Source organism: Lissotriton helveticus, chromosome 3_1 (assembly GCF_964261635.1).
Source record: "Lissotriton helveticus chromosome 3_1, aLisHel1.1, whole genome shotgun sequence".
NCBI classification, from domain to species: Eukaryota; Metazoa; Chordata; class Amphibia; order Caudata; family Salamandridae; genus Lissotriton; species Lissotriton helveticus.
The window spans coordinates 1033191560-1033203219 of NC_136061.1; the positions used below are offsets into that span (position 1 = coordinate 1033191560).

The window sequence follows — 11660 nt, forward strand, 5'->3', positions numbered from 1 at the left end:
CTTGGTACTAGATCCTGCCTTGAAGCAGAAAGACTACTACGTTCTGATACCAGGCAGACTGTGGTTTTCAGTGTTAGTCGACATTTGTTTGGTGTAAGCTTGATAAGGAAAAGGGAAGGTCTGAAACTCTAAGCTGAGAAAATGAATGGGAAATGATTATGGAGCTTGGCAGGTGCACTTTACTAGAACAAAATGAAATATATATTTATTTATATATTATGTATAAAGTCTGTTTTATGAGAATATCCTTCTTTTTTTTTTAAAACTTATTTTACTGGTATTTTATTTGCGTATATAGGTATTTTTTAGAATGTCCTGAAAGAGCTGTTCCTCAAATCGGTTTATCAATATTTTTTAATTATCTAATATTTATGAAACTTGTGATACCGCTAGTACATCGCTAAATTGGTTGGTTAAATCCAGGTTGACTTTATAATGAATTATGCAGCATTGTATTTTACTTCTCATAAGATTTACTGTGGACATAATTGTACTGTTTTGTGAAATCTTTTATGGTTATTTTTAACCGAAATAAAGAATAAATTATATGAATGAAATGATATATAGCAGTTTGACGGGCTAAAGATTTAGCTGCACTTTTCAACACACTTGGTTTACAAGGATAATTACTAAAGCAGTTTATTTCGCCCCAAATAGAAATAAGTAACAACAGTTACACAAACATACAGGATTGGAAAACGTATGGCTCCACTGCACTCAATTCCGCATACACTCAAGATTGCCAAATAGTTTGAGACCAATGCCATACTAGCAGCATTATGTAAAACTATGTTGGTATCGGTACTGGAACCACAGATTTAGTTTTTGAATCATGCTTAGAACTTAAAGTTTACCCAAAAACATTTTAACACCGATAGCGTTGCTCATGTAATTCATTTTATTTAAGAAGCATTTAGCTGAGAAAGTGGAAACAGTAAACCCATTTAAAAGGATTGATGGTCCTGTGTTTTATAGCATGAGTAATACCAGACTTGCAAACTCCATCCAGATCATCACTTTTGGACTATAAAGTTCGGGACAATTATCTTATCGTTTACCACCAAAATATTTACTTGCACTAAAGAAAACAAAGTAAAAACAATGCTACGAACATCCACTAACAACAACACGCTGAGTTTTTGTTGGTAAGAGAAAAGGAAACTGGTCGTGTCCGTGCTCATTACAGCCGAATAAGTAAAGTTACAAATGGAATTAGCCAACAGAAAGGCATGGCCAGGCTTATCATGGCTGCCCACTTCCGGACGGCTCTTTACCGACATGTCCTAATTGGACAGCCAGATGTACACTTCCGTTTCCTGTTCCTACGTCAGGCACATCCGAATCCAATCAATAATATCGTCTCCATTTCTGTTGGGACTTTGCTCCACACAGTCACAACAGTTTCGAGGGTTTTTTTTTTAATACTTTTCTCCTGCTGGTCTTCATCTTCAAATGTATTGTATGGACTTATAGTGCCAGTTGTAAACATCAGCTCAAAATGTTCATCTCTTCCTCTTCTTTTGAGAGTGAACAGCAACAAGAAACATTAATATACCCGAGCGCTGCTTCTGCTTGGGGATAACAATTCGTTTAAAACACTTGCCTGCTCACCACATTCAGAAGTTGACTATGCTCGATTTGGAAGTTAACAGTTCTGGGAGCTGGTGGACTGTACAAGACAGGAAAAACCTGGAACGGGACAAGCGAGGCTTACAGGAGCTGCTCATTCGTTGCCAATGGCACTCCTTGTATGACGCGCTGGTGGTTTGTTGTGCCTACTGTGTGGTGCATGGGCTGAATACCCAAGATGTCTACTGGATGTGTATCAGCCTCTCCAAAAGGCATGGAGGATGGAACATGCTTGGCATGGGGAGGCAGCAAGCATAACGCACACCCTTCATGATAGAGGTCTGTGGACTATCAGGGTTGTTGGCGCCTCCCCATAAGTCCTAGGCCTGTTCACACAATAGATAGATAGCATGTATGTATGCACAGCAGCCTAGGAATGAGCAAGCAGGTGAAGTTCAGGTATTATTATGGTCTTAAGGGAGAGTGAAGGAGCCGAGTGCAGGATACACCGGTTTAGCCACTCCACAGGATATGCACCCGACAGGAAACATTACATTGTGTTGGATGATGGAGGTACCTGGAATATGGGAAACAGTCTCAAGTGCACAGAGTGGTCATTTTCCATAAGTGTGTGTTGTGAAGACTGGCTGGAAACCATTCCTATTTGGATTTAAAACACTTAAATGGCTTCTGCGTGCTAGAATTGAACACAGGCAGCAAAAAAGGTGTGTACATATTATATAAATATTTTACAATTGTATTCAGTCTTTGCAGACCGATGTGTGCCCGATCATTAACATCGCAAACTTATGGGAGAAAAAAAGACTCACCCTTATCATGTGTTGCAAAGTTACCTCATTTTATGAATTTAGAAAGGGACATCCCCGGTTAGGTTATTGAAGTCACATTGAAAAGTGCATACTGGAGAAATAGTTCTGCATGCTGAAGTCGGACGATGAATGTACATACATATTCTGACGTACCTTATTAAGCAATCCGCACAATCCCTACCCTATCATCCAATGAAAAAGGGCGATTCTGGCATCCATCATTCACATTTCTTAAATAGTTTAATACCCCGCTCAGAATAGCCACCTTCATCCTCGAAGCTAGCTGATGTATATGGGATAGTACACACTCCTAGTGAACAGTGAAAGTAGAGACTCTGGGTCCGATTGCTACCGCTTTTTTTAAAACCCAGAAGTAGGGACCACTTTCTCCTGGAAATCCTATAAAAGTCGCACTTAAGTCACAGAAAAAAACATTAAATAATAGGGACCATTACTAAGCTCCAACCAGTAAACTAAGATGTCAGACTCCAGATAAATGTGGAAGTTGTGTATTATTTCTTAAGGGATTGACGTCCCATGCTCTTTTGATAGACTTGTGTACTGTTATTTGCAGCCAGAGCAAACGTGATTGGTCCATGTTTGAAGTGGCACAAAATTAGAATGCATCCAGTTCCCGCCTTATATGTAAGTGCACCGAGATTCTTTCATGCTAAAATAACAGTGCCCTCCGTTTGAAGCCTAGCAAAACGCCACGACAAATGCGCTGCTGTGTGCTTTCTATCCGGCCCGTGTGTGGGGGATGGTGGGCAGAGGATTGTGTGCTTGCGCTCAGCTGTGGAATTCTTTTCAGACAGACAAGGAATGCGCAATCAGCAAGTGCTGTCCAAACAACCGAGAGCACCAACAACCCCACCACGAGAAACCTCCCAGCAACCAAAGCCACGGGATAAACCTAACCACAGACGTCCAACTTTCTCTTGGAGCTGCCGAGCCCATGTTATGTCTCTCGTCGCCCTAAGTGACTTCCTGAAACAGAAGCCACAACAAAATATGGTGCTTGGGTGTATGATTTGATAACGTACTGCACTCCGGGCTAGAACACAAACAGGCCATGAGAAGCGAAAGCAGACAAGTCGTAGGGGAGATAAAAATCCTACTTCATTAAAAACATTAAAAAAATACAATATCTATAAATTGTAAATATAAAACATTGTGGCAAAAAAAAATGATTGAGAAAATTGACAATAAAAAATCTCCTCAAAAAGCCTTAAGTGCGGCTGTCTTTCAGTATTACACTTTGTAATGAAGATAGTTTTGTTGAATGGACATTAGGAGGTTGGTGCTTTTTTTTGCATTTCACACTCTGCCTAAGCCGAAATTGTGAATTACACATATACTGGGGAACAACCATGTTAAACATTAAAGCACTCTTGGGAAGTATTCTTCGCCTAGCACGCACTTTGTCCCACAATCAAACCCCATTACGCATTTAACTTAAAGGATCTGTTACCACCCAATCAGTATATAACAGTATGCTCACTGAGTCACTAGTGCTTTTCTATGGGTTCCCCTTATCTGAGGCCCTCCTGCTTATCGCATGGGCAAGGACGCTTTTCCTCAAGGTGCTGAGAGGACCATTGTTGAAGGTTTTCCTAGCACACTAATAGACAATGATTGGTAGAGCTGCTCTTTAAAGCAAATCTCCAGTTTAATCCTAAACTAAATATTGTCCAGAAGGCAAATACAATTAACATTTGTGTGAAGAACAGCAGATACGCAGATCATGGATATAACGATAAGGCGTACACCAAATTTGTGAATTTGACTTTTATTGTACGGACAAAGAGTTGTGTGAATGGTGAAGGTTTGAGAGGGGTGCAGAAGAAGCCCCCTCCACTAATCACCTGCTTATCACCTGCTGTGAGACTGACCCCTTCACAGAGCAGACTCGATAGGTGCCCTAGAGCCCTAGTTGTGCAAATTTAGAAGCAGTTGGAACCTGGCAGGTAACAGCAACGGCCCAGTGCCAGACACCGCAGATACCTTGAAAGTTACAAGCTGCAAACTTGGTAGCAGTTGATAAATACAGCCCATTGGGTTCTCAATACACGACAGCAGTGGTTCTTAACCTGTGGTCCGAGGACCCATTGAGATCTTTGAGGCCTGCTCAGTTTTACAAAATTAAATATTAAAACTAAGGAGTTAAAATTAATAAAGTATATATTAATAAAGAACCAAATTTGAAATATTTTTTGTATATTTGATTGTGAATTACACAAACATTTCAATATTTAAAAATGTATTTGGTGAATGCATATTTTTTGTGGACTGTTTGAGGTTAAAAGCATATAAAAAATGCTTAGGATGGGGGTCCCTGAAATCCAAAAACGACCCAATGGGGGTTCCCAGATTCTAGCAATGATTCTGTGGGGGTCCAAGCAGTTACAATATTAAGAACCACTGCACTACAACATTATTTGCAGTTAGAGGATGTAAAACAGCACCTGCAGCAGAGAGATACTCTACGTAGTATAACAGAGATGGAGAAAAGAAAAGGTATGGGCTCTCAACCAGACACAGATATGTGAAAGGGGGAGAATTCATAAATGAGGCCTGCCAGCCTAAGCTTTTATGGGATTGATGCAATTTTTGGCTGGTATTTGCAGAACTTTCTTCAGTTGGGATTTGGTTGTTGCCACCACCCACTTAGCCTATTCCAGCAGCAATGGTGTTGTCTGTCATCTTTGAGTCTTGGCAGAATGGAGGGAATCTTGCCTGGCAGCTAAGCTTGGACTTTTTCTTTTGGAGGAGGGCCAAGATTAATTTGCAGATGGCTGGTCACTGTCTAGAGTGGCAAAGTGGGTGAAAGTTATGGCTGCAGATATCACCAGAAGCTGTTTGCTACAGAAGATACTCAAAGTTCAACAGGTATTCCAGATGTGGGTTCTGCGCTCACTGTTCCACATGTTTCAAAAACATAACTCAATAACATAGCTTAAGTAGTCCAAAATGGTCTAAAGTAACTTGTGTTCCTTTCTGTCGGGGAACTGGTCTGGCAGTTCAGGTCTGTCTGTTCCTTTCGGAGTAGAACCAAGAATAATTTGCATACAGCTGTTTTTTAGAGGGGCACAGTGGGTGAAAACCAAAGGATTGGATGCGGCCCAGAGTGTCAGTGGCTGAGGTGAATTAATAAACCCCTGTCATCATTTTGTTGTAACCCTCATGAAAGGCTTTTGCATTGACTTTCCTGACATACTAGTGTGTCAACGTGGTCCTGGTGCACTATCTGTTAGTGCTGAACTGCTCCAATATTGGGCTCTGTATCAGACAAAAGTCAGGAGGGCTGATGCAGAGCACATGAGAAAAGGCCCATGCTCTTGATTGAGCAAAGGTCCCAACCCTCACAAGTAGTCAACGAGAAAAACCTCACTCCATTAACAGAGAAAGCTAGCCACAGTTGAACCAAGGGAATGGCTTAGCTCTAAGAGCCTGTGCACGAGTCTTGAATATATTTGGAATGTAAATGAGGAAACAAACATCATGTAAAAATATGATAAACTCTTCAAAGTTTAAAAAAGACTATTTCTTTACTATGCAAAAGCATTTCACATTGGCATATCAGCTTATAGTTATTCACTGCATTGAGAGGCATTTATTAAAAGTGAGAATTTTTTAGCATGACCCCCCACCCCTGCCCTGATGACAATGCCAATAATGACCAGAGAGCCTAGTCAGTTGCTATGCGCACCCTATATGTGGGCTGGATTCTTATTAGATGTGGAGTAACATTAGAGTCTATTGAATCAAGCACAAGAGGTTTTTGAACACCGCACATCCTGAACACACATATTTGAACAAGCACTCAAATGTGATGGGGAAGAAAAATGAGGCTCGTGAAATAAAATACCTGCCTGTGATCATACATTTGGTTAAGCAGAGAAGACAGAATTAATCCCAAGTTTTGGGATTTTACTTTGTGCAATTCAGCTACTAAATGGGTATCTCATTTTCTCTAATTTTTTACTTCAAATTTGAATTATTTTTCATTACATCTTGGTGCATGGAAGAAAGAGCGTGGATGGCTGGAGAGCCACATCCAAGAAAGAGCAGCGCGTTTTGGGCTTGGTGTTACAAGAGGACCTTGAGGTGAGCCAGAGTTGGGCACATGGTTCCAGCCTACCTCAAGCCTTCAGTGGCTCACCCACCTCCCTAGGCAGGGCCCGACTGAGGAACAAGAGCAGCCCTGGCAGAAAAGCTCAAACCAGCCACTCTCCATTTGTCTCCTCAAGATCTCTTTCTATCCATCAGTCCTCTTTCTCTCCACGCTCTTCTCCTTTTCCGATTGTTTTCTCTTTACTTCCCACATCTCTTTCTCTAGAAGCCTCCCTGTGTCTTCTGCAATTAATCTCAGAAGAAGGTGACAGACGTACTAGCAGCGCCCCTAGGTTTTCAAAACCAGCCTCCAAGGGATCCAACCCACTGGGAAAATGCCCAGTGGAATAAAAGGCCTCTCTGGCCCTGCCGCAAGGCTGCAGTTATGCTTTATTGTATAATTCAGTGGCAACGTTTAAAAAAGTGCCCTGCTGTCAGGGGACACTCACCCAGACTGTAGGATATATGCATTTATCCCACCCCACTAGTGTCCTTTGCCAGCAGACAGCAGTAAATATGGCATAAAGCAAATTGAAAACTGTTATACAGTCTGATCTGAACTTGCCATATCATCAAACTAGAAACACCCTTTCTGTGTAAAACCAAAGCTAGCACACGTCGAACGGGCTTTTGCTTAAAAGCACGCAGCTGTGATGCAAAGTGAACAACACTAGATGACCCTCAGCTCAGAAACGAGAAGTTAACCATAAACAGCCTGAAGGGTGCACGTGGGTTAACTTCTCAAGTGGCCTTTTTTCCTCTCTCTTTGATACGTTTAGTCTCAGAAAAATCCTTGAGTGGAACAGGTACTCACATCTGACATGGGGCCTCTTTAAACCTCACTTGCACCATCATGTGCCCACCCACTAAGCATCAACCTGCAGTTTGCTTTACTTTACCATGCACCCCTTATGTGCAGGGCAGCACCAGGTTACCTATGTGCACACCAACCTAAGCTCCCATCCACAGTGGATATGGTACATCTGCACGCAAAGGTATAGGTGTGACTGTTGGTCTGTGTATGCTTGAAAGTTTGTGGCTACCTGTGCCACTGTGTGTCTGTATGTTTACAGGACAGCAAAAAAAAGCCACACCTAATGACTAAGTCAGAGCTAGTTGAGCTTTGGTTTTGTAGAGCGCCATATGCCGATATTAAGCTGCCTTCCATCTCTTATTCAGTGGGTGGAATAGGAATAGCGTGAAAGACTTGTTCTTTTGTGGCTGACGGAGGTTGGAAGGTTTTGCCACAGTTAAAACGCGCCCTGAGGGCCTGCGTGGCACAGCTATGCGCAGCTGGCACATGCAGCAAAATGCCCCATCTCACTTTCAAGTTACAACACGGACGGGCACGCAGATTCACAGGAAACCCGACGCCCTCAGCCGAAGAGAGCACAGGGAGCGAAGCTGCCGGTGACGGGGCAGCTGCCTACACGGCCCTTGAAAGCGGGCATCAACCGGTGGGCACAGAGCGAATGTGCGCACCCCGACTGCGTGTTCAAGCGCCACACCTCTGTGGACGACCTTAGGCACATCGCAAGAGCAGCTGCGCGCCCCGGAGTTCTCTTGGTGTGAAGTAAACTTTCACAAGCGCCCTCCAGGGTGTGAAATTGCACTGTAAACAGAGAGGCGCGTTCCCTGTAAATTGCTCATCGTCTGGAGCCACACTGCGATGGGCGCTCGCGCTGGCCGTTGGGACGGTTTGTTTACGCAGGAGGTCACTCCCGAGTTTAATCATTTACCCAGACAGGTGAGTGCGCGCGCGCGTCCTCCCTCCCGTGGGTGCAGAGTCCAGAGCGCACCTGGAGCCAGAGAGCTGCTCTGCAACTCCTCGGCAGCTACAAAGGCAACTGTCACCCAATACAGCACGTGCGTTAGACGAGGGGTGTCTATCATTGCCCCCAGTGCTGACATGTGAGGACTAAAGTAAGTCTGCGTGCTCGTGACGATTAATAAGCACTTAAACATGTACCCAAGCCTCCGCTAAGACATGAACAGACCAAAAGACTATTCCATCGGGACCTCTCCAACCCTGGACTTTGATTCAATATTACAGAGCTACCAAAAAAACGTCGTAGGCTTGGCTAATTTAATTTAAACAATTGCATTGATGAACATGATTTTGATTAGTAGCAGAAAAGCCCAGGATGGAAGCAGGATGTCCAGTGACAAATGCCGTCTGGTCGCCCTATGCATGCTGATCAGAAGTGTGAGAACACAGTTTTGTAGCATGCTGCTGTCAGTTGAGAAGTGGGTTCCCCATATTGCAAGCCACTTCCCACCACAAGTACCCGGTGTAGTAGGAACCTTAAAATACTGGCTTGTCAGATAAAAAAGCCCCGCCCCCTTTGTACTTACATCACCTCCCGGATAGCCAACAAGATGCGGCCTTCACCCTTGCAAAGTCAGTATTACTTCACAGAGTGGGTTCCTGTCACCAAGGTACGCGCGCCAGCTCACCAATAACTAATATCCAAAGGCTGCTGACAGTCTCCAGCTAGTGGCCTGGCGGTTCTGTCAGGTGATGGGCTCTCTACAGAACCAGACAGAAAACTACAACTGCCCAGTACGAGAGGAGGTTTTGGCACGCTTAAGGTTAAGTTGTTGACAATAAATTCTGATCCGACTCAACATCATTTTGCTTCTCACTGGCTGGGGTTGTGCACGCTGCCTCCTTCAGTTAGGACATTTGTACTACAGCGTGCACATAATTGGAGGTTTGGTGTGCTGGTAAACTTGCCCTCACCCGGAAGAGACACTTTAAGGCACATGCTTTCAGGCACTGTGAGCAGAGCTCACCGGTGGCACATGCTCGGAGCCTCTCAGACGCTTCTCAATCCCTGTGGAAGGGCCTTGCATGGAGTTTGGTTTCGGGAAGGCTGGGCCTTTCCTGGTCCCAAGACAATGCAGCCTTGCTCGGGGGTGAAGGGAGCCCTCGGCCTTCTGTTGTCATGCATATCTCGCCCGGTGGGAGTCTGTTGGCTGCCATCGCCCTGCCCCCGCCTTGTGCAGGGTTTCGCATATCCCAGTCCGACCCCCCACAACAACAACCTGTACAACGAGGACCCGTGCCATCCACAGCAGCTGGCATGCCTGCGCACTGTAACACTTCTATGGCGCTTACAACTATTTGGGGCGCAGATGCACCGTCCGCAACCAAGTATTAATCGGAATGCACTTAAGAAGCAGACAGCTGACTTCTCGCTACCCTCACTCAACCCGCTCGAGAAGAAGGAATACAAAACTCAAATCAGCGTCCACTTCTTTTACAACCTGTGCGCTGGCATCACCAACATCTGCGCCGGGGAGCCCTGCAAGGGAGGCAACGGGGCAAGGGACTTCTGAAAACTAGCACAAACTACCAGAGTGGTTCGCCCCGTGTTGGCACACACAGCGCCTCCAGAAAAGAATATTCAGCACCAGCTTTCCTTAAAACCACTTGGCAAAAAACGCAAGCAACTTAGCAGCATAATAAACCACGCCGGCGGACTCACATTCGTCGGTCCTGCGGCTTCAACTGCCGGTGCATGGCCAGGGAAAATCCGAAGTAGCTGCCGGGGTCGCCTGTCTTGCGGATGGCGTCGTCCGTGTCCAGGTTGAAGGCGCACACCCAGGCGCACAGGGACAGGAGGTGCAGGGTCAGGTGGAAGAGCGTCGCCCTGGTAGCGGCAGCCATGGCTGGGGGTCGTTCAGTCAGCTCCGGCCGGGATCCTGCACCTTGCTCTGTGCCTGCGCTCGCTCCCTCCCTCGGCTCAGCTCCCGCGATGCTCCTCCCGCGATGCTCCGCCCTCGGGTCTCCTCCCTCGCTCGCTCGGGTCCCTGCCTGCCACGAACTGAATGGTGTCCTTGTTCTCTCCAGAGACTCCTCCAGCTTTTAACAAGTACTCGCTGCGCAGTCCGTAAGCCCGCCTCCTGCCCCTCTCCAGAGCCTTTGAAACCGGCTTTCGCTCTCCGAGGTCTTTTCTTCTCAGCGCCACTCCCTCCCCGCCCTGCCTCCAGGCGCCTCCTTCGCTGCTCCTGTTTCGGCCTGCGTGAGACAGGTGCCCTGGAGAACCCAAGCGCCGCCGGGAAGGGATTCCCTCAGCTGCCGAGGGCTGGAGGGCTGGGACTGGTGACTGGTGACTGAGTGTGCGCCCAGCGACTGACTGGCCGCAGCAGTACCTGTTCGCCTCCCTCCTCATGCACCCTCATGCACATTAGCCTCCTCCTCGAATCTCCACGGGAGCCTGGTGCAGTCTAACGTGCCTGCTGTACTTAATGCTGATGGGGCTGACAGACGCCCCCCTGCCCGTAATATTTTATGATTTCTAGAAAGATATGTTTAATAAAACGATGCCCATCTGCCTATTTGTGCTTTGCATTTCTGTGCAGTGCTAACAAGGTCCAAGCATAAGTTATGAATGGTTTTCTGTATCACCACAGTGTTGGCTTAAGTATTTTTGCCCCCCCCTCCCCGCATTGCATATGTTGCCCCCCTTCACAATATTACTGCCCAGTAATCGTATACCAAACAAACTTTCAGAAACGGGTTCACACATAAACAGTTGAAATATGACTTTCCAGAGCCCCCAACATCACTTAAGATGCCACTGGGCAAAACGAGAGAGCATCCGAGGTAGAGGAAGGCAGACAGGAGAGAGGCTGAGATATGGAAATACACATAGTCGAGCTAGATAAATAGAAAGTTTACTTTCCCAAGGGCCCCCTTGGAAAGTGGAGGCCCTGGGCAATTGCTGTCTTTGACCATGCCTTTAAAAGTCTCTACCAAACCTCCTAGCAGGTTAGGATAAGCATGTGATTGTGCACACATAACATCTCAAGTTAAATACCTATGATACCAAACGATACAAACTAAAACGGGTGAGAAGTCACAAATATTTGGCCAACCAAATTTGGCACACTGCAACCACAGTTCTTCAGATGTTTTGTCTTGGTTCTCTCGTTCTTTACTTAGATAAGTTTGTCACATCACTCATCGTTGGATTTAAAGATGCATTCAAACAAAGTTGCACGTTATTTTGAGTTCCATCAGATGGTGTTTAGCCAAAACATGTTTCACCCTTAACAGATGGTTCATCTGGGGCTTTTTCAGGACTGGAGTTACTGCATTTGGAACATGAAAAAGTATTACATTTTATAGCTGTATATTGT

The 11660-nt window shown here is 45.4% G+C and overlaps 1 protein-coding gene across 2 annotated transcripts in view; it reads right to left on the reverse strand.

The window, feature by feature from the left end:
• ITGA6 (integrin subunit alpha 6) overlaps nucleotides 1-10392 on the reverse strand; it is a 229215-nt gene extending 218823 nt beyond the window's left edge. Inside the window, exon 1 of one of the 2 annotated variants that reach the window (XM_078681563.1) lies at nucleotides 10004-10392. In XM_078681563.1, coding sequence (XP_078537689.1) covers nucleotides 10004-10185 — 182 coding nt within the window. In that variant the 5' untranslated portion in view covers nucleotides 10186-10392. The remainder of the gene's footprint in view (nucleotides 1-10003) is intronic. The other variant, XM_078681564.1, reaches the window with a different exon arrangement.
• Nucleotides 10393-11660: the final 1268 nt, after the last annotated feature.